Source organism: Somniosus microcephalus, unplaced genomic scaffold, assembly GCF_052327205.1.
Source record: "Somniosus microcephalus isolate GS21.2 unplaced genomic scaffold, FLI_Smic_1.0 unresolved_chr4, whole genome shotgun sequence".
Taxonomy (NCBI): domain Eukaryota; kingdom Metazoa; phylum Chordata; class Chondrichthyes; order Squaliformes; family Somniosidae; genus Somniosus; species Somniosus microcephalus.
The window spans coordinates 33,487,044-33,505,860 of record NW_028225182.1 but is presented as its reverse complement, the minus strand read 5'-3'; the positions used below and the strand labels follow the sequence as shown (position 1 = coordinate 33,505,860).

The 18,817-nt window shown below is 48.6% G+C and overlaps 1 protein-coding gene across 1 annotated transcript in view; it reads right to left on the bottom strand.

Annotated features, from left to right (window-relative positions):
• Positions 1-18,817, bottom strand: part of LOC147090488 (rhomboid-related protein 4-like) — a 64,519-nt gene that overhangs the window by 1,007 nt on the left and 44,695 nt on the right. The window contains exon 5 of the mRNA XM_085977129.1: positions 5,730-5,869. Within this exon, the coding sequence (XP_085833255.1) occupies positions 5,820-5,869 (50 nt within the window). The 3' untranslated portion in view covers positions 5,730-5,819. The remainder of the gene's footprint in view (positions 1-5,729; positions 5,870-18,817) is intronic.

The following is an 18,817-nucleotide window of genomic DNA, read 5'->3' as shown; positions in this document are numbered from 1 at the left end:
ATGTACAATTAAGTAAAGGAAGAACTTGAATTTCTTTAGCGCCTTTCATTACCTTGGGACCTCCCAAAACGCTTTACAGCCAATGAAGTACTTCTGAAGTATAGACACTGTTGTAATGTAGGAAACGCGGCAGCCAATTTATGCACAGCAAGCTTTCACAAACAGCAAAGAGATAAATGAGCAATCATTTTTTTTTTAGTGATGTTGGTTGAGGGATCTATATTGGCCAGGACATGGGGAGAACTCCCCTGCTCTTCCAATAGTGCCATGGGATCTTTTAAGTGCACCTGAGAGAGCAGACGGGGCCTCGGTTTAACGTCTCATCTGAAAGACGACACCTCCGACAGTGCAGCGCTCTCTCAGCACTGCACTGAAACATCAGCCTAGATTATGTGCTCAAGTCTCGAGTGGGGTAACTTCAATTATCAAAAATCCTTGTACATTCTAAAATACTGAATTCTAGCACTGCCCAATTTCCTCCAAACTCTGACTCTTGCTGGGACACAGTTCCACAAGTGGCAGCAACCCTCCAGTATTCCACCCAAGGGACCGTGGGTGTAGACAGCGAGTGTTGGCATTGCTACCGTATCTGAGCCCAGTTCCGTCCTGCCCGAGGCCGAACTCTGAACACCCACACTCACTGTCCAGCAGGGGGGTGGTCACTGGCTGCTGACCAGGAGCAGGGACCCTGGCTGAGTTATCCCATCCTGGTCGAGGAGCATTGAATCCAAACTGTAGCGCTTCACACTGCAGAGATGAGCTAGCTTGGCAGAGACTGGGGATTCAGGCTGGCACTGTGGCAGAACGGGTCTCCAAGCTTTGTGGGATGCTTAGGTTTGTACCATGGAGCCTCAGGGACCCAGATAAAGGTTCATTCCTAGGTGTTGTCGACAGTGCTATCAAGCGGCACTTACCAATAACCTGCTCACCAATATGACAATAGCAAAATACTGCAGATGCTGGAAATCCGAAATAACAGAAAATGCTGGAAAAACTCAGCAGGCCAGGCAACATCTGTGGAGAGAAATTAGAGTGACGTTTCGGGTCTAACCCTTTTTCAAAACTGGAAAGGAAATGAAACCTGCTCACCAATGCTCAGTTTGGGTTCCGCCAGGACCACTGGGCTCCTGACCTGGTTACAGCCTTTGTCCAAATATGGACAAAAGAGCTGAATTCCAGAGGTGAGGTGAGAGTGACATCAAGGCAGCATTTCACCAAGTGTGGCATCAAGGAGCCCTAGTAATATTGATGTCAATGGGAATCAGGGGGGAAACTCTCCACTGGCTGGAGTCATACCTAGCACAAAGGAAGATGGTTGTGGTTGTTCGAGGTCATTGATCTTAGCCCCAGGACATCGCTGCAGGAGTTCCTCAGGGCAGTGTCCTCAGCCCAACCATCTTCAGCTGCTTCATCAATGACCTTCCCCCCATCATAAGGTCAGAAGTGGGGATGTTCACTGATGACTGCACAGTGTTCAGATCCATTTGCAGCTCCTCAGATAATGCAGCAGTCCGTGCCCGCATGCAGCAAGACCTGGACAACATTCAGGCTTGGACTGATAAGTGGCAAGTAATATTCATGCCAGGCAATGACTATCTCCAACGAGAGAGTCTAACCAACGGCCCTTGACATTCAATGGCATTACCATCGCCGAATTCCCCACCATCAACATCCTGGGGGTCACCATTGACCAGAAACTTAACTGGGTCAGCCACATAAATACAATGGCTGCAAGAGCAGGTCAGAGGCTGGGTATTCTGTGGCGAGTGACTCACCTCCTGACTTCCCAAAATCTTTCCACCATCTACAAGGTACAAGTAAGGAGTGTGATGGAATACCATTTGCCTGGATGAGTGCCGCTCTAACAACACTCAAGAAGCTCAACACCATCCAGGACAAAGCATTCTGCTTGATTGGCACCCCATCCACCACCTTAAACATTCACTCCCTCCACCACCGACGTACCGTGGCTGCAGTGTGTACCATCTACAAGATGCACTGCAGCAACTCGCCAAGGCTTCTTTGACAGCACGTCCCAAACCCGCGACCTCTACCACCTAGAAGGACAAGGGCAGCAGGCACATGGGAACACCACCACCTCCAAGTTCCCCTCCAAGTCACACACACCATCCTGACTTGGAAATATATTGGTCGATCCTTCATCGTCGCTGGGTCAAAATCCTGGAACTCCCTAACAGCACTGTGGGAGTACCTTCACCACACGGACTGCAGCAGTTCAAGAAGGCGGCTCACCACCACCTTCTCAAGGGCAATTAGGGATGGGCAATAAATGCTGGCCTTGCCACATGCCGTGAATGAATAATAAAAAATAATTCAAGTCACTGACACTAGAAGATCTTGGGGTTTTCTACATTACAACAGTCACTACACTTCAACAAAAGTAGTTTATTGGCTGTAAAACACTGGGACATCCTGAGGTGCTATATAAATGTAAGTTCTTAATTTTTTTCTTCCTCTCTTTCTGTCATCTCTTGCTCGTTCGCTCTCTTGCCTTCCTTCCTCTCTTTCATTCTCTCCCTCTTTTTCTCTCTCTCTATCTTTCTAACCTTCCTCTCTTCTTTCTTTCAATCTTTCCTTCCTTTTTTGGACATTAAGGGAATTGAGGGCTATGGAGATCGGGCGGGAAAGTGGAGTTGAGGTCGATGATCAGCCATGATCTCATTGAATGGCGGAGCAGGCTCGAGGGGCCGAATGGCCGACTCCCACTCCTATTTCTTATGTTCTTTTCTCTTTCTCTCTTTCAATCTTTTCTTCCTTCCTTCTCTCTTTCTTTCACTCTTTCTGATTCAGGTTGATCCACAGTGAACCAACAGTGCTACGGACCCGCCCAGCCTCTGTCACTTTCTCTGCCGCCTATCTAAGCGAGCTCCCTCGTGGAATAGCCATCGCTCCCCCACCCCCTTCTGAATGGACTGTTTCCGCAAGTTCAAGTCATTAAACGCCAACCGCTCACTCTGCTGCTCTCTTCTGACCTCGAGTGCGAGTTCCTGCCCTGTCTGAAGATCTTCCGCCCTCCCTTCCATACTCGCTCAGCCTTTTCCCTCTACAGGTAGGTCAAAGAGGCCGAGTGGGAAATCAGTGCGGGAAAATGGCGGCAATCCGCGCGCGCACACACAGCAGGTTGCTCATCAGCCTCTGAGGGGAGATCGGGCCCCCATTAAATTGGGGCATTTTTCTTTCTCCCTCGTCCCGAGGTCAAGTGTCAGCAGCCCCACTGCAGCCAAGGGTCGCCAACCCTCCAGGATTGCCCAGGGCATTAATGACCAATCTCCTGGACATCGCTGCAAGTTTCCCAGGAGAAAAACCATAGGTGCATTTTTAAAAAATGGTCCATTACCTTTGAACACTTTTGTTTATTAATTATAAAAATATTGGGGGTGGGGCGGGGAATGGAAAGGTTGTTTGACCGAGCGGGAGGTCATACAACAACAACAACTTGTATTTATATAGCGCCTTTAATGTAAAACGTCCCAAGGTGCTTCACAAGAGTATTTTATGACAAAAAATTTGACACCGAGCCACATAAGGATAAATTAGGGCAGGTGACCAAAAGCTTGATCGAAGAAGTAGATTTTAAGGAGCGTCTTAAAGGAGGAAAGAGAGGTAGCGAGGCGGAGAGGTTTAGGCAGGGAATTCCAGAGCTTAGGGCCCAGGCAACAGAAGGCACGGCCACCAGTGGTTGAGCGATTATAATCAGGGATCCTCAAGAGGGCAGAATTAGAGGAGCGCAGATATCTCGGAGGGGGCGGGGGGGCGGTGGTTGTGGGGCTGGAGGAGGTTACAGAGATAGGGAGGGAGCGAGGCCATGGAGGGATTTGAAAACAAGGATGAGAATTTTGAAATCGAGGCGCTGCTTAACCGGGAGCCAGTGTAGGTCAGCGAGCACAGGGGTCGGGGTGAACGGGACTTGGTGCGAGTTAGGACACGGAGCATGAGAGTTTTGGATGACCTCAAGTTTACTTAGGGTGGAATGTGGGAGGCCAGGAGTGCGTTGGAATAGTCGAGCCTAGAGGTAACAAAGGCATGGATGAGGGTTTCAGCAGCGGATGAGCTGAGGCAAGGGTGGAGACGGACGATGTTACGGAGGTGGAACAGAGATGTTACGATGAAACCGGAGTTGGTAACCTGTACTGCAGTCTTGCTCCGTACAGATCGGCAGGGATCCAAGAGGGGTTGTCCTTGACCCGCATGGCTCAATCCCCACCCCACATGACACGTTTACCCCACTGAGCCATGAGGGCGGGGGGGGGGGCGCCATAGAGGGGAGCGGGCAAGAGGACCTCTCGATGGAGCCTCTCGTTCCTGACGAGGAGTTGGCCAAATCATCGGCACCAAGAGGAAGGTTCTTCAAAGAAAATTCCGACGCACCGTGCCTCAAGAAAGATATACTGGCCTTGGAGGGGGGGTGCAACGCAGATTCACTAGAATGATACCGGGAGCCAACAGGGTTAAATTACGAGGACAGGTTGCACAGACTGGGCTTGTATTCCCTCGGGTAGAGAAGATTAAGGGGCTTATACTCACTAGAGTTTAGAAGATTGAGAGGGGATCTCATCGAAACCTATAAAATTCTGTCAGGCCTGGACAGACTAGATGCAGGAAGGATGTTTCTGATGGCCGGGGAGTCCAGAACCGGGGGTCATAGTCTAAGGATAAGGGGTAAGCCATTTAGGACTGAAATGAGGAGGAATTTCTTCACCCAGAGAGTGGTGAACCTGTGGAATTCTCTGCCACAGAGGGCGGTGGAGGCCAGTTCATTAAATATATTCAAGAAGGAGTTGGATATATTTCTAAAGGCTAAAGGGATCAAGGGCTATGGGGAGAAGGCAGGGACCGGGTACTGAATTTGGATGATCAGCCATGGTCTCATTGAATGGCGGAGCAGGCTCGAAGGGCCGAATGGCCTACTCCTGCTCCTATCTTCTATGTTTCTATGATCTAATCGAGGTGTTTAAGATGATTAAAGGAGTTGACAGGATAGATAGAGAGAAACTATTTCCTCTGGTGGGGGGCGGGGGAGTCCAGAACAAGGGGGCAGAACCTTAAAATTAGAGCCAGGCCGTTCAGTGGGCTGGGAAGTGGCTTTGAGCCCAAGATCAGCCATGATCTCATTGAATGGCGGAGCAGGCTCGAGGGGCCAAGTGGCCTATTCCTGCTCCTGTTTCTTATGTTCTTATGTGTGATCTACTGGACTGATTTTGATCACCTGAGGGAATGGGAGAGGAATTTTCAAGGATATTTTTTTGCCTTATGGGCTCTGGTTTTTTTTAATCTGTTTTATTTTACCCCTCCCAGGAGATTGCATGGCTTCAGTGGGTGGGGGGGAGGGGGGGGATGGGTGGGGGAAATGGATGGGGGAGGGAAGAAGCGTTTTGTCACGACGCCCTGGCCATCGGGGTTGTGTGACGGACCAGCTGGTCTTTACCTGTCCGTCAATTTTGTATGTTCGTGAGGCATCAGATACGGATCTGCCGTGATCTCATTGAATGGCGGGACAGGCCCGAGGGGCTGAAGGGCCTCCCCTCCCCTGTCTTGGCGAGCCAGATAAGCCACCTCTTCCGCTGTCAGTCGTCAGCACGCTTCTGACGGCGGGACCCTACCTGAAACCTCGTCCCCACCACCCACCCACCCCCCCACATCGTTCCCTCCCAGATGCTGGCGGGCCTGCTGTGCATTTCTCTTGACGTCGGGCCTAAGATTCTATTAACCTGATTGCCAGAGGGCGACAACCGGACTGGCACCGAGCAGCACAGCAATGGTCGACAGGAGCCCCTCCAGGGGTAGGTGGGACTGGCGTCTTAGCACCTTCTCCGATGCCTCCGGCATCTGGCTGTTGAGGGTCGGTTGTCTGGAAAACACAGCAAACAAAATCATAGAGTCATAGAGTTATACAGCATAGAAAGAGGCCCTTCGGCCCATCGCGTCCACACCGGCCCATCAAGCCCTATCCTAATCCCATTTTCCAGCACTTGGTCCGTAGCCTTGTATGCTATGGCATTTCAAGTGCTCATCCAAATGCTTCTTGAATGTTGTGAGGGTTCCTGCCTCTACCACCCTTTCAGGCAGTGAGTTCCAGATTCCAACCACCCTCTGGGTGAAAAAGTTTTTCCTCAAATCCCCTCTAAACCTCCTGCCCCTTACCTTGAAACTATGCCCCCTGGTTATTGACCCCTCTACTAAGGGGAATAGTTCCTTTCTATCTACCCTATCTATGCCCCTCATAATTTTGTATACCTCAATCAGGTCCCCCCTCAGCCTTCTCTGCTCCAAGGAAAACAACCCCAGCCTGTCCAGTCTTTCTTCATAGCTGAAGCGCTCCAGCCCAGGTAACATCCTGGTAAATCTCCTCTGCACCCTCTCCAATGCAATCACATCCTTCCTATGGCGTGGCGACCAGAACTGCACACAGTATTCCAGCTGTGGCCTTACCAGCGTTTTGTACAGCTCCATCATAACCTCCCTGCTCTTATATTCTATGCCTCGGCTAATGGAGGCAAGTATCCCGTATGCCTTTTTAACCACCTTATCCACCTGTTCTGCTGCCTTCAGGGATCTATGTACATGCACACCAAGGTCCCTCTGATCCTCTGTCTTTCCTAGGGTCTTACCATTCATTGTGTATTCCCTTGCCTTGTTAGTCCGTCCAAAATGCATCACCTCACACTTTTCAGGGTTAAATTCCATTTGCCACTGTTCCGCCCATCTGACCAACCCATCTATATCGTCCTGTAGCCTGAGGCTTCCCTCCTCGCTATTTACCACCCCACCAATTTTCGTGTCATCTGCAAACTTACTGATCATACCTTTTACATTCACATCCAAATCATTAATGTAGACCACAAACAGCAAGGGACCCAGCACTGATCCCTGCGGTACCCCACTGGACACAGGCTTCCAGTCACAAAAACAACCTTCCACCATCACCCTCTGCCTTCTGCCACTAAGCCAGTTTTGGATCCAATGTGCCAAGGCACCCTGGATCCCATGGGCTCTTACCTTCCTGACCAGTCTCCTATGCGGGACTTTATCAAAAGCCTTACTGAAATCCATGTAAACCACATCCACTGCACTACCCTCATCCACACACCTAGTCACCCCCTTGAAAAATTCAATCAAATTGGTCAGACATGATCTTCCCTTGACAAAGCCATGCTGGCTATCCCTAATTAATCCTTGCCTCTCCAAGTGGAGACTAATTCTGTCCCTCAGAATTTTTTCCAATAATTTCCCTACCACTGATGTTAGGCTCACTGGCCTGTAATTCCCTGGTTTATCCCTACTACCCTTCTTGAATAATGAATGGTACTACGTTAGCTGTGGCCAGAGAGGTTCTGAAAATTTGTGTCAGAGCCCCTGCAATCGCCTCCTTTGCCTCACATAGTAGCCTGGAATACATCTCGTCCGGGCCTGGGGATTTATCCACTTTTAAGCCTGCTAAAACCGCTAGTACCTCCTCCCTCTCGATGCTAATATGTTCAAGTATATCACAGTCCCCCTGCCTGATTTCTATGTCCACATCGTCCTTCTCCATAGTGAACACAGATGCAAAAAATTCATTTAAAACCCCACCTACATCTTCTGGCTCTACACACAGCTTGCCACTTTGGTCCCTAATGGGCCCTACTCTTTCCCTAGTTATCCTCTTGCCCTTAATATACTTATAAAACACCTTAGGATTTTCCTTTATTTTGCTCGCCAGTGTTATTTCATGGCCCCTCCTCGCTCTCCTAATTTCTTTTTTAAGTATCCCCCTGCACTTTTTATACTCCTCTAGGGCTTCCTCTGTCTTTAGTCCTTTGTATCTGCCAAAAGCCCCCCTTTTTTTCCTAATCCATTCTTGTATATCCCTTGACATCCAAGGTTCCCTGGGCTTGTTGGTCCCACCCTTGACCTTTACAGGAACATGTTGCCATTGTACTCTCTCAATTTCCTTTCTGAAAGACTCCCATTGCTCCGATGTGGATTTTCCTTCAAGTAGCTGACCCCAGTCCACATTGGCCAGATCCTGCCTTATCATATTAAAATCGGCCTTCCCCCAATTTAGAACCTTTATTTCCGGTCCATCCTTGTCCTTTTCCATGACTACCTTAAATCTCACTGAATTATGGTCACTGTCACCAAAGTGCTCACCTACTAACACTTCTACCACTTGCCCGGCCACATTCCCTAGAATTAGGTCCAGTACCGCCCCCTCTCTTGTAGGACTTTCTACATGCTGGCTCAAAAAGCTCTCCTGGATGCACTTTAAAAATTCTGCACCCTCTAAGCCTTTCACACTCTGACTATCCCAGTTAATATTGGTGAAGTTGAAATCCCCCACTATAATGGCTCAAAGACTGGTGTGGGAGAAATGGGTTTTGCTTCCTGGGACACTGGCACCAGTACTGGGGCAGGAGGGAGCTGTTCCGTTGGGACGGGCTTCACTTGGCCAGTGCTGGGACTAGAGTCCTGGCGGATCATATAACTAGGGCTGTAGAGAGGGCTTTAAACTAACTAGTGGGGGGGAGGTTCCTAGAGAGCAAATAATAAAAATGACAACAGAGAAGGTCATAGACTTAGGTAGCAGTGGGGAAATTAAAAGCCAGAGCGTGTCAGGAAGGGGCAGAAGGTATGGAGTAAAAGGTAAAGTAATAAAAAGGGCAAAAGCAGGAACTAAGTGTCACAAAACATATTTGAAAGTTCTCTATCTGAATGCACGTAGCATTCGTAACAAAATAGACAAGTTAATGGCACAAATAACTACATATGGGTATGATCTTGTGGCCATTACAGAAACATGGCTGCAGGGTGACAATGCCTGGGAATTAAACATACCAGGTTATTTAACGATCAGGAAGGACAGGCAGGAAGGAAGGGGAGGTGGGGTGGCTATGTTAATAAAGGAAGGAATCACTGTAATACAGAGAAATGATATTGGGTCAAAAGATCAGGATAATGAAACAGTTTGGGTGGAGGTAAGGAATAATAAGGGGAAAAAAACACTAGTGGGCGTAGTCTATAGGCCTCCGAACAGTTGCAACTCTGTTGGACGGAGTATCAATCAGGAAATAGTTGAGGCTTGTAATAAGGGAACATCTATAATTATGGGGGATTTTAACTATCATATTAATTGGACAAATCAAATTGGGCAGGGCAGCCTTGAGGATGAGTTCATTGAGTGTATTAGGGATGGGTTTCTTGAGCAGTATGTAACTGAACCGACCAGGGGGCAAGCAACCTTCGATCTGGTCCTGTGTAACGAGACAGGATTAATTAAAAATGTCCTAGTAAAGGATCCCCTTGGAATGAGTGACCATAACATGGTTGAATTCCATATTCAATTAGAGGGTGAGAAGGTTGGATCTCAAACAAGCGTGCTAAGCTTGAATAAAGGAGACTATGAAGGTATGAGAGTGGAATTGAGTAGAGTGGATTGGGAAAATAGATTAAAGGGTAAGACGATACATGATCAGTGGTGTACATTTAAGGAGTTATTTTACAACTTCCAAAAAATATATATTCCACTGAGAAGAAAAGGGTGTAAAAGAAAAGACAGCCATCCGTGGCTAAGTAAAGAAATTAAGGATAGTATTCGACTAAAAACAAGGGCATATAAGGTAGCCAAATCTAGTGGGAGGATAGAGGATTGGGAAAACTTTAAAAGACAGCAAAAAATAACAAAAAGATTGATTAAGAAAGGGAAGATAGATTATGAAAGTAAATTAGCAAAAAATATAAAAACAGATAGTAAGAGTTTTTATAGTTATATAAAAAGAAAAAGGGTGGCTAAAGTAAATGTTGGTCCCTTAGAGGATGAGACTGGGAAATTAATGGTGGGAAATATGGAGATGGCAAGAACACTGAATGAATATTTTGTATCAGTCTTTACAGTAGAAGACACTAAGAATATCCCAACACTGGACAAACAGGGGGCTAAAAGGGGGGAGGAGCTAAACACGATCAAAATCACTAAGGAAGTGGTACTCGGTAAAATAATGGGACTCAAGGCGGATAAATCACCTGGACCTGATGGCTTACATCCTAGGGTCTTGAGGGAAGTGGCGGTAGGGATTGTGGATGCATTGGTAATAATTTTCCAAAACTCCCTGGACTCAGCAAAGGTCCCGGCAGACTGGAAAACTGCTAATGTAACACCCTTATTTAAAAAAGGCAGTAGACAGAAGGCTGGAAACTATAGACCGGTTAGCCTAACATCTGTGGCAGGTAAAATTTTGGAGTCCATTATTAAGGAGACAGTAACAGGACATTTGGATAATCATAATTTAATAGGACAAAGTCAGCATGGTTTTATGAAGGGGAAGTCATGTTTGACAAATTTGCTGGAGTTCTTTGAGGAAGTAACATATAGGGTGGATAAAGGGGAACCAGTGGACGTAGTGTATTTAGACTTCCAAAAGGCATTTGACAAGGTGCCACACAAAAGATTATTGCTTAAGATAAAAAATCACAGGATTGGGGGTAATATTCTGGCATGGATAGAGGATTGGCTATCTAACAGAAGGCAGAGAGTTGGGATAAATGGTTCATTCTCAGACTGGCAATCAGTAACTAGTGGTGTTCCGCAGGGGCCAGTGCTGGGTCCCCAACTCTTTACAATCTATATTAACGATTTGGAGGAGGGGACCGAGTGTAACATATCAAAGTTTGCAGATGATACTAAGATGGGAGGGAAAGTAGTGAGTGAGGAGGACATAAAAAACCTGCAAGGGGACATAGACAGGCTAAGTAAGTGGGCAGAGATTTGGCAGATGGAATACAATACTGGAAATGGCAGGAAAAATCGTAGAGCAAGTTATTATCTTAATGGCAAGAAACTGGAAAGTACTGAAGTACAAAGGGATCTGGGGGTCCTGGTGCACGAAACTCAAAAGGTTAGTATGCAGGTGCAGCAAGTGATTAAGAAGGCCAATGGAATGTTGGCTTTCATTGCTAGGGGGATAGAATATAAAAATAGGGAGGTATTGCTTCAGTTGTACAAGATATTGGTGAGACCGCACCTGGAATACTGCATACAGTTTTGGTGTCCATACTTAAGAAAAGACATACTTGCTCTCGAGTCAGTACAAAGAAGGTTCACTCGGTTAATCCCGGGGATGAGGGGATGGACATATGAGGAGAGGTTGAGTAGATTGGGACTCTACTCATTGGAGTTCAGAAGAATGAGAGGCGATCTTATTGAAACATATAAGATTGTGAAGGGGTTGGATCGGGTGGATGAGGGGAGGATGTTCCCGATGATGGGTGAAACTAGAACTAGGGGGCATAGTCTTAGAATAAGGGGCTGCTCTTTCAAAACTGAGATGAGGAGGAACTACTTCACTCAGAGGGTGGTAGGTCCATGGAATATGCTGCCCAAAAAGCTGTAGAAGCTACATCATTACATAAATTTAAAACAGAAATAGACAGTTTCCTAGAAGTAAAGGGAATTAAGGGTTACGGGGAGCGGGCAGGAATTTGGACATGAGTCTAGGTTCGGATCGGACATGGCCCTGTGGGTAGCGGAGCGGGCCCAGGGGCCGTGTAGCCTGATCCTGCTCCTATTTCGTGTGTCTAATTCTGTTAGATTCAGGAGATGGTTCTGTGATAGTAGATTGGCGGTTAGGATCCGATCAGCCATGATCTTATTGAATGGCGGAGCAGGCTCGAGGGGCCGATTGGCCTACTCCTGCTCCTATTTCTTATGTTCTTATAACTACCCTATTATTTGCACACTTCTCTGAGATTTGCCTACATATCTGTTCCTCTATCTCCCCCTGGCTGTTTGGGGGCCTATAGTACACTCCCAGCAAAGTGCTAGCCCCCTTTTTGTTTTTAAGTTCAACCCATATGGCCTCATTAGAGGAACCTGTTAATATATCATCCCTCCTTACAGCAGTAATTGACTCCTTAATTAATATTGCGACACCCCCTCCTCTTTTACCCCCCCCTCTGTCTCGCCTGAAGATTCTATACCCCGGAATATTGAGCTGCCAATCCTGACCCTCCCTCAACCATGTCTCTGTGATAGCAACAATATCATACTCCCATGTGTTCATCAACAACTTCAGTTCATCCACCTTATTCGTAAGACTCCTTGCATTAAAATAAATGCCATTTAGCCTTGCCCTACTCCCTTGTGCCGTTACATATTCGCTCTGCCTTCCAGTCGGACTTATTTTTTCCTCTATATTTGGCTGCAGCAGGTAAATGGGGCCAGAGAGAGGGGGAAGAGGGTCAGCAGCAGGTAAATGGGGTCATAGAGAGGGGGGGGGAAAAAAGTGAAAAATCGTCCAGCTTCAGCAAGCGGATATTGGCCCTTCGCTACCTTCTAATCCCAGCGTGCCGCACCTTGTACCACGCGTCAAAACGCCCAACTGGAAGGATTAACAGGCCCACTCCTCGCACCCCCCCCCCCCACCACCTCCCCTTCCCCCGCTGACCACAGCCTTACAGTCCTGAAGGAGGCCGCTCGGCCCGTCCTGCCTGCTCACTCTTGGTGAGAGGAATCCCAATCCCGCTGCCCTGCTCTCTCTCCCCGTGCCATCCTATGCTTCAAGGACGATAGATTCGGTATCGACCAATTTTGGGAGGCTAACATCGCCCGGGCGCTAACTTTAGCGCCCGCCGACCGCAAAATTGGGTTTTAGCGCCCCCAAGAGGGAGGTGGAGCGCTAAATCCAGCGCTCCACTTCCTTCTTACAGCGCTAACATTGGAGAGCGGGGCGGAGACTTCACCGGGCCGTGCAGCGCTGCCGCGTTCAAAGGCTCCTTCCCTCCCTTAAAGGGCAGGGCCATCGCTGCAGGCTCTGCAATAGAAAAAGTACCTACTTGGACCACCGAGGCAGCCGTGATCCCGCGCGATCGGCCCGACCCTCGAGCAGCGTGCCAGGCCGATCGACCGCGGGCAGGAACCCGCGAAAAACACTAGAATTAGGAAAGGGACGTTTTTTTTCCCCCCACTTACCTCGGCCACCTCGCCTTTGATCATCGCCCCCGAAGCGGCCGGCCGCCTGACGCGCTCCTCCCGCGGCTGTCGGTGTTTTCTGCTGCAGGGGGCGGAAGTCAGTTTCGGGGTTCGGGGCCGCTACCGGGGGCGATGCGCATGGCGATGACGTCACAATCTCCGTAGCACCGCCGCAATCCTCCCGCCGAATACGGCGGGAGTTGATGTCAGCGCCGCACCCGGTTGCAAAGCCATTTGCGCGCCACTAGGGCGCTAACAGGAGGCGCAAGGGCAGCCAATTTCACCCCCTTTTAAAGAGATTTACCAGAATGGTTCCGGGATGGGGGATCTGAGCTACAAGGACAGGTTGGAGAAGCTGGATTTGTTTTCATTAGAGCAAAGGAGGTTGAGGGGTGATTTGATCGAGGGGTACAAGATTATGATGGGTTTGGATAGGCTAGACGGGGAAAGGCTGTTCCCACTAGTTGATGGTACAAGGACTAGGGGACACAGATTTAAGGTTTTGAGCAAGAGATACGGGGGGACGTGAGGGAAAACCTTTTTACGCAGCGAGTGGTGAGGACCTGGAACTCGCTGCCGACGGAAGTGGTGGAAGCGGAGACAGTCGATGTTTTCAAGGGGAGACTGGAGAGGCACTTGAGGGAAATAAACTTGCAGGGCTACGGGGATAGAGCGGGGGAATGGGACTGACTGGATTGCTCTACAGAGAGCCGGCACGGACTCGATGGGCCGAATGGCCTCCTTCTGTGCCGTTATGATTCTATGACTCTATGGGTGCGATCTTGTCAGCCCTGGGGAGGTGGGTTTGGAGGTGGGACTGCTGGGAAAATGGCAGAGTCTGGGGGCGGGTGCCCATCCCGCCCCCCCAACCCGCCTCCGTGCCATCTTGCCAGGAGGCGGGTAGCCGACCCGCGCCGGGTCCCGTCTCCTGGAGGCGGGAAGGGGATTACAGCCACTTAACTGTCTGTTGACAGGTAGCTAACGGGCAGTTAAGAGGATTATCCCCATTTTAACCACACGAGTGTGGGCTTCCTGAAGACTGCGAACCCCGCCAGGGTCACCGAGGCGAGCAGTGGGTCTGCGGGGGTCTGAGGGGTGCAAAAGTGCGCTGTGGAGGTGAGTGATGGGTACAAGTGTGGAGAGGTGAGTATGTGAGGTGAGTGGAAAGTGTTCGAAAATGTTCACTTACCTTTGTTTCTTCCTGCAGGCTTCACTCGTTGGGGATGCGGAGAGTCTCGCATCTCACCGGCAGAGGTGACAGACGGCTGCTGCATTCTCCAATGCAACAACCATCTAATTTCTGCTCACAAAAGAGGTTTGATGGGTCTTGAATACAAGAACTCATCAAACAACAGAGAATGTCAGTGTTTGACAGCTTCACAGAGCTGTCAAACGATGACAATTCATCTGTCAAAAGTTTTTGACAGATGAAACGTCATACGCTGACGTTCTCTGTCACCGGCTTCCCCTTAATTGGCCTGCTAAGCCCCGCTGGGCGGGCTCAACAAGGTCAATCAGGGGAAACTAGCGTGGGTTGGCCACAAATCGATGGAGGCGGGACAATGACCCGACAAGCAGCAGTCCCGCCTCCAACGCGCCCCCATTGGCAAAGTCTAAGGGGGAGAAATTCAGTAGCGCCTCGTTTGGGGCGCCAGCCTCGCCAGGGCGCTAAAAGTAGTGCCCCAGAGGGAAGCGCAGCACTACTCGAGGCGCCCCGCATCCCTCTTGGGGCGCTGCAGCTGAAGATCGCGGCACAATGTGCCGCAGCACCACACGCTGCGGCACGGTGCGCTGCGGTACTGCAGGCCTTCCTCCCCTTCTTAAAGGGGAGGGGCCTTCTGCAGCGCGATCTGGGGCCCAGCTGGGCCCCCGAGGATCGCGAGTGCCGGCAAAAGAGCCCGGCACTGAGGAGAAGTGGGGGGGGCGGGTGCTCAGGAGGCCGGGGACGGCAGCGCAGAGAGGTGCTGGCAGGTGGCCAGCAAAAAAAATGGCCGCCCCGTACCTCCTTTAATTAGCGCCTCTACCGCCGCAGGTAGGCCCCCCTGAACCGGTCGCAAATAGCGTCCGGCGTTAAAGCAGGGGGCGCAACTAAATATCGTGATCGGGGCGGTAGCGGGGCGCTGCGCACACCGATGACGTCATCGGTAGCGGCGCAGCGCTAACGGCTAGCGCCGCCATTAGCGTCCGCTAAATTTAGCGGGAGGCGTGGCCAGTGGCTGCCGACCCACTTAGCGCCCTCTTAAGGCGCTAACGGGTGGCGCAGCCCACTGAATTTCTAGGCCCTTATCGGCATGGGGAAAGGTTGTGCTGGCTGACCTGCCCCATGATGTCAGGCTGAGACCCGGGGCCACGTTCTGCCAGAGAATCAACCTTGCTGGTGTCCTGTGCTCTTTGGCCCATCGTTTGGTGTCTTGTGCAGTGCTCTACACCGCTAGCCCAATATGCAAGGCTGGCCCGTTCCTTCGTGGTCGCTGGGTCCAAATCCTGGAACCACCCCCCCACCCCCCTCACCTCCCCCCCCCCGACCCAACAGCACTGTGGGAGCACCTTCACCACACGGACTGCAGCAGTTCAAGAAGGCGGTGGCTCACCACCACCTTCTCATGGGCAACTAGGGATGGGCGATACATGCCGGCCTTGTTGCCTGCGACGCCCACATCCTCAGACTACATTGGTAAAAAGTATACCAACTTAAGGCAACTTGGCAATGGGTGGCGCAATTCATGTGACATCAGCTGGGGAAGCAATGGAGCCGGGTGTGGCAGTGTAGTGTCGTGGTTACGGTACTGGACTGGCAGCCCAGAGGTGAGTCCAAACCACACCATCAACTCAGCAAAATCTGGGGAACAAAATGATGGTGGAGGTGAAATAAAAACCCCAACTGATTTACTGACGTTCTTCAGGGAAATGGAACCTCCCTTTACCCGGTCTGGGCCTACACGTGACTCCAGCCCCACACTCTTAATTGCCCCTCGGAAGCCCACTCAGTTTGTGTGAACCAAGTGGCTCAAAGCTGAAGGCCCACCACCACCACCACCACCACCACCTCCTCCTGCTCAGGGTGACTCGGGGATGGGCCGTCAAGAGCCAGCGACGCCCACCCCCCCCCCCCCCCCCCCCCAGAGAATAAAAGAGTTACAGATCCTGCTTGAGCTGTAATCACGTCACAAACGAGGATGTATAACTGGCTCACGCTGGCGAGGCGTTTGGGGGGGTGGGGGGGGGTAATGGAGGTACTTAAGGGACGGAAAACTGGAGAGCGAGTTACGCTGCTCTTGGGGGGGGGGGCACTCCAATACTCCTCTTACCAGTCACCCGCAGATTGGCATCAGAGCTGGCCGTAAAGGGAGATCTTGCCTTTCTGGACGTCCCACAGCACTTTGCAGCCATTGTTACATAGATATAGGCAGCAGCCAATTTGCACACAAAACACGTCCCGGCTCTTCTTCCAATGGTGGTCGTGGGATCGTTTTACATTCGCCCGAGAGGGCAGACGGGGCCTCGGTTTAACGTCTCAGCCGAAAGTCGGCACCTCCGACAGTGCGGCGCTCCCTCAGTGCTGGCACTGGGAGCGTCGGCCTGGATTTTTGTGCTCGAGTCTCTGGAGCGGGGCTCGTTACCACGACCTTCTGACTCAGAGGCAAGAAAGCACGACCCATCGAGCCACACGGCTGACACTGAGGCCCCCGGAATAAGACAGAGATTAAATATTTGTCAGAGCGCTGTAGTTTCGCACTCTGTTTTAGAGCTGGGCCCCCGCGCTACCTGTGAAAGACCCCTGAGCCCACTCTCTGCCGATTGTGCACATTCCCTCTGCTCAGTCTTTCCAGTGAAAGCTCTGCCACCCTTCCAGTGCAAACTGCGACAGTGAAGGGAGGCCAGCTCAACTACTGTGGAGGGCGCCACAGCTGCAGAGTCCTGCTCTCACCTGACGTCCGCAACACCCCGCACATAAACACAACACAAATAGACAACACACACAAAACACAAATATACAACACACACACAACACAAATATATAACACAAACACAACACAAATATACAACACACACACAACACAAATATATAACACAAACACAACACAAATATACAACACACACACAACACAAATATATAACACAAACACAACACAAATATACAACACACGCACAACACAAATGTACAACACACACACAACACAAATATACAACATACAACCCAAATATACAACACAAATATACAACACACACAGCACAAATATACAACACACAACACAAATATACAACACACAACCCAAATATACAACACACACAACCCAAATATACAACACGCACAACACAAATATACAACACACACACAACACAAATATACAACACAAGTATACAACACACACAACACAAATATACAACACACACACAACACAAATATACAACACAAGTATACAACACACACAACACAAATATACAACACACACACAACACAAATATACAACACAAGTATACAACACACACAACACAAATATACAACACACACACAACACAAATATACAACACACAACCCAAATATACAACACACACAACACAAATATACAACACACACAGCACAAATATACAACACACACAAAACACAAATATACAACACACACACAACACAAATATACAACACAAACACAACACAAATAAACAACACACACACAACACAAATAAACAACACACACAGCACAAATATACAACACACACAAATATACAACACACAACACAAATATACAACACACACATAACACAAATATACAACACAGAACCCAAATATACAACACAAATATACAACACACACATAACACAAATATACAACACACAACCCAAATATACAACACACACAACACAAATATACAACACACACAGCACAAATATACAACACACAACACAAATATACAACACACACACAAAACACAAATATACAACACACACAGCACAAATATACAACACACACAAATATACAACAGACAACACAAATATACAACACAAATATACAACACACACATAATACAAATACATAACACACAACCCAAATATACAACACACACAACCCAAATATACAACACACACAACCCAAATATACAACACACACAACCCAAATATACAACACACACAACACAAATATACAACACACACAGCACAAATATACAACACACAACACAAATATACAACACACACACAAAACACAAATATACAACACAAACACAACACAAATAAACAACACACACAACACAAATATACAACACACACACAACACAAATATACAACACACACAGCACAAATATACAACACACAACACAAATATACAACACACACACAAAACACAAATATACAACACAAACACAACACAAATAAACAACACACACAACACAAATATACAACACACACACAACACAAATATACAACACACACAGCACAAATATACAACACACACACAAATATACAACACACAACACAAATATACAACACACAAATATACAACACACAACACAAATATACAACACAAATATACAACACACACACAACACAAATATACAACACACACAACACAAATATACAACACACACACAACACAAATATACAACACACACAACACAAATATACAACACACAACCCAAATATACAACACACACAACCCAAATATACAACACACACAACACAAATATACAACACACACACAACACAAATATACAACACACACACAACACAAATATACAACACAAGTATACAACGCACACAACACAAATATACAACACACACACAACACAAATATACAACACAACACAAATATACAACACACAAAACACAAATATACAACACACCCAACACAAATATACA